This window comes from Tachysurus fulvidraco, chromosome 18 (genome assembly GCF_022655615.1).
Source record: "Tachysurus fulvidraco isolate hzauxx_2018 chromosome 18, HZAU_PFXX_2.0, whole genome shotgun sequence".
Classification (NCBI taxonomy): domain Eukaryota; kingdom Metazoa; phylum Chordata; class Actinopteri; order Siluriformes; family Bagridae; genus Tachysurus; species Tachysurus fulvidraco.
In genome coordinates this window covers 20,062,728-20,067,727 of record NC_062535.1, presented here as the reverse complement: position 1 = coordinate 20,067,727, position 5,000 = coordinate 20,062,728, and the positions used below count along the sequence as shown (strand labels likewise).

Here is a 5,000-nt window from a genome sequence, read left to right as displayed (position 1 = left end):
GTGTGTGTGTGTGTGTGCATCCTGTGTGGTGTGTGTGTGTGTGTGTGTGTATCCTGTGTGGTGTGTAGTGTGTGTGCATCCTGTGTGGTGTGTGTGTGTGTGTGTATCCTGTGGCTAAAACCATTGTGGAAACCAATATGGATGGAAAGGTGACAGACTCTCTGTATCTCTCTCTCGTGTCTCCCTTTGCCCCCCCCCCGTCCCCCGCTCTATCTCCCAGGCTAAGGAATGAGGAGGACAAGGCGAAGGCTCTCTCTCAGGGAGCGAACAAATCGAAGCCTGATGGTGTAAATTTCCAGGGAAAGACGGAGGAGAAAATGGGAGTGAAGGCGATGAAGGACTTCAAACCGAGCATAGGTGAGAATAAATACCATCGGACTGTGTGATTTCACCCAGTTGTTAAGACAGTGAAGTTGAGTGTAGTGTGTGTGTGTGTGTGTGTGTGTGTGTGTGTGTGTGTGTGTGTGTGTGTCTCAGTGCCAGGACTCAGTCGCTCTCTAGGTTACCAGCCAAAGATGCCACGTTGCCGTGTGATCCACACGTTCCTGTGGTATCTGATCTATGGTCACCCTCTAAAATCATCACTCCCAAGTGACCCGACTGTGACTACTGAGTCAGAGGTCACATCTGATGGGCAGGACATCACTCAGACCCCCCACACTGAGGAGCAGGAGGCCGCTGACACACCTGAACACACACAGTTCACAGGTACACTAACTCAGATTCACCAAACCAGTTTAATCTAATCTAATCTAATCTAATCTAATCTATGTAGTTCACTGCGTAACGCACTACATGACAGTTTGGTTATATTATTCACAAGGGTTTTGTATTGGAAGTGTAATTTATTAGTCAGGTAAGTAGTAACAGGGCAGGAGCGGGATGGCGTCATCCGTCATCACCTCTCTCCGTCCGCCATGGCGTCAGGTGTATGTCGGCCAACAGTGTGACTGTGGAGGAAGTGTTACGAGGAATGGGGGAGGAGACTGGCTTTTAATTTTAGTGTAATGGAACCACCTGAAGAGCCGGTCTCTAACATACGAAGGAGAACAGTGGACGCCTTCTGGAGTGGACAACACTGTGTGTAAAGGCTGGTAGACATGAGGAGCAGAATCCATGCCTTCTGCATACAAGCTGCACAAAGACGTGCCACAAAGACGTGGTGTGGGAGAAGTGCCATCCTGAGGAGAGTAGGTGGCCTCAGACTCGACAAACACCTGTTCTTAATGAAGCTTATCCCAGCTGGCTCCTTACTACAGATGGCAGAGGTACTGTGTGTGTGTGTGTGTGTGTGTGTGTGTGTGTGTGTGTGTGTGTGTGTGTGTGTGTGTGTGTGTGTGTGTGTGTGAGAGTGTGTGTGTGTGAGAGTGTTACACATGGATCTGTATGTGGAGTTTCCAGGACTTCTTATTTTCCCTGCCCTGAGAGCGGAGGAAGAGGACGAAGTCACAGTCTCCATTCTGTCTTTCAAGACTCCACAGTCTAACCTCTTTAAGGACATGTCCAAGAAAGCCAAAAGTGCTGCACGAAGATTCCTTGAGGAGACAAAAAGTCTCAAGAAGCTTACTGCTGACCTGCAGTGGGGGATTATTCACAGGGTGACAGCTACATAGGGACACGTGGCACACCTCAGTCCAGCGGTGAAGGGGGAGTGTAGGTGCTGTGGGGTAAAAGAAGACCTAGAACACTTGGTTTTTAAGATGCCTGAGATTAAAAGGTGTTTTTAAGTTCAAGAGCTAAATCCTGCTTCTTGAAAAGGAGAAAACTGGTTTAATTGATCTGATGGACACAGTTAGACTAGCGGTGTGGACAACAAAGGGTTACAACCAGCTGATGTAGATCCAGATGTTCTGTACATGTGGCTAATAGCAGCCAGGCTGAAGAGTGAAATTGAAGATGAGGTTTTATGTTCAGTTCATGAGAACCAACTTGTTTAACCTCTGAAAGATTCTTCTTTAATCTTTTAGCGGTTGTTTATTAAGAAAAACCTTATTTTAACTGGTAAAATATCTGCAACTGTTCTGTTTTAACTGGTGCCTATTTATTTATTTATTTATTTATTTCTATACTAAGGAAGGCTTGCAGTGAGATTGTAAAGCACATGTAGATAATGAATGAGTACTCCGTGAAACCTGTCTCTCTGTCACACAGTGTACGCTAAGGAGCTGAGCTGGAAGCGCTTTGTCCCACCGTTACCAGTCCACAGAGAGTTCGGTTATGGATGGGCTTTAACCAGCGATGCTCTCATCTCGCTTCCTCTCAGTGTGTATGTACAGATCATCCAGATCAACTTCAAGGTACACACACACACACACACACACACACACACACACCACACTGTAAAGAATAATATTTTACTAAGATTATACTGCTGTAAAATACAATAATATATGACACACTGTAATCTTTATTAACACTAGACACTGAGTGCTGTACAGTATAATAGTGTAACGACAGTCTAATGACAGCCTAACGACAGCCTAACGACAGCCTGACAGCCTAATGACACAGTATAAAGTGCACTACATACTACAGTATAAACTCTAGGTGATAACTAGTGTTTACACTTTATACTAACACGTGTTGTGTTGCTGTTGTATGGATTGTAGGTGGATGGTTTAGAGGAGTATCTGAGTGACCCAGTGAAGCAGCATTACCTCATCAGGTTCCTCCCATCTAGCATCAAGACAAGGCTACTGCACCGACGGTATACACACACACCCACACGCACACACACACACACACACACACACTCTCTTTCTCTCTTTCGCACTCACACACGCACGCACGCACGCACACACACACACACACACACACACTCATATACACACACACACACACACACTCTCTCTCTCTCTCTCTTTCTCACACACACACACACACTCTCTCTCTCTCTTACACACACACACACACACACACACACACACACACACACACACTCTCTCTCTTTCTCACACACACACACACACACACACACACACACTCTCTCTCTTTCACACACACACACACACACACACACCTTCTCATTTGTAAATTCACCACTTGTAATAATAGTAATTGGCGCTACTCGATCTGTACAGCAACACGATCGGTTCTGTGCATGTGTGAAATGACGTCACTTCCTGTCATCGCCGACGGCAGTTTCAGATATTAACGCTTACCGTCGTCATAGCACTTTATTTGTATTGCTGGTTTAATGTCTGTTTTGTGTGCGTTTGTTTACTCTAACGTGTTTATGGTATTGTTGTCCTGACCAATCACTAATAATATATAAAGTGTTTAAGGTTAATATGTGACACTATAAGAACATGTAGTAAAATTATACTATAGTTTACATGTTACACATCAGCTGGGAAATACAGAGGTGTGTGTTTACATTTACAAACACAGGACTAAACTGATTTACTCACCTGATTTAATTAAATTAAATTAATTTGTTCACTCCCTTCCTCCCTCCCTCACTCACTCCCTCACACACTCCCTCACTCACTCCCTCACTCCCTCACTCACTCCCTCACTCACTCCCTCACTCACTCCCTCACTCACTCCCTCACTCACTCACTCACTCACTCCCTCACTCACTCCCTCACTCACTCCCTCACTCACTCCCTCACTCACTCACACACTCCCTTCCTCACACACTCACTCACTCACTCACTCACTCACTCCCTCACTCACTCACACACTCCCTTCCTCACACACTCACTCACTCACTCACTCACTCACTCACACACTCCCGTCCTCTACAACTCACTCAGCTCCCACTCACTCACTCACTCACTTCACAGCACTCACCTCACCCTCACTCATCTTCCTCACTCATCCCTCCTCACATTCCGCACTCACTCACTTCCTCCTCACATCACTCACGTCAACTCACTCACATCACTGCTCACTTCCACTACACTCCCGAGTTCACATCACTTCACTCACCTCACTGCACGTCACTCCCTACTCATCTCACACACTAAGCTCATCACCTCACACACAACTCATCACACTCACACAGCTCACATACATTCACTCCTCACTCACATACGCCTCCATCCCCATCCCTCCCTCAGCTCACTCCCTCCTCCACTCATCCTCACTCCTCCATCCTCCTCCACATCACTCACATCACTCACACAACAACTCCCCACTCACTCCCATCCTCCCTCCCATCCTCACTACACCTCCCTCCTCCACTCACTCACTCCCTCACTCCCTCCTCCACCACTCACTCACTCACACACCACTCACTCACTTTATGAATCAATTCAATACAAGTTTATTTTTATAGCCCTGTTTACAGTAGACATTGTGACAAAGCAGCTTTACAGAAGGAGTAAATCAGTTTAGTCCTGTGTTTGTAAATGTAAACACACACCTCTGTATTTCCCAGCTGATGTGTAACATGTAAACTATAGTATAATTTTACTACATGTTCTCATAGTGTCACATATTAACCTTAAACACTTTATATATTATTAGTGATTGGTCAGGACAACAATACCATAAACACGTTAGAGTAAACAAACGCACACAAAACAGACATTAAACCAGCAATACAAATAAAGTGCTATGACGACGGTAAGCGTTAATATCTGAAACTGCCGTCGGCGATGACAGGAAGTGACGTCATTTCACACACGCACAGAACCGATCGTGTTGCTGTACGGATCGAGTAGCGACAGTAATGATCATGCTCTTATTGGATGTTGATTGTTTTAATGTCATTTCCTGCCTGAACAGGAAGTACTTCTTCAGTTTCTATGAGAACCTTCAGAGATTGTGTTACATGGGTCTTCTACAGTTCGGGCCCACTGAGAAGTTCATGGACAAGGATCAGGTAAGACATCAGCTACCTGTCTCACACACCGTACCTCTGTCATGTAGCTCTGACCTACATCACAGCAATGCAGCTTTCGTACATGCTTCACTCACACACACACACACACTCACACTCACACTCACACTCTCTCTCACACACACACACACACTCACACACACTCACACAC

General features: G+C 45.6%; 1 protein-coding gene across 1 annotated transcript in view; it reads left to right on the top strand.

The window, feature by feature from the left end:
- LOC113658457 (general transcription factor 3C polypeptide 1) overlaps positions 1 to 5,000 on the top strand; it is a 45,452-nt gene that overhangs the window by 18,272 nt on the left and 22,180 nt on the right. Inside the window, exons 15-19 of the mRNA XM_047803016.1 lie at positions 221 to 357; positions 478 to 708; positions 2,152 to 2,297; positions 2,610 to 2,707; positions 4,735 to 4,831. Coding sequence (XP_047658972.1) covers positions 221 to 357; positions 478 to 708; positions 2,152 to 2,297; positions 2,610 to 2,707; positions 4,735 to 4,831 — 709 coding nt within the window. The remainder of the gene's footprint in view (positions 1 to 220; positions 358 to 477; positions 709 to 2,151; positions 2,298 to 2,609; positions 2,708 to 4,734; positions 4,832 to 5,000) is intronic.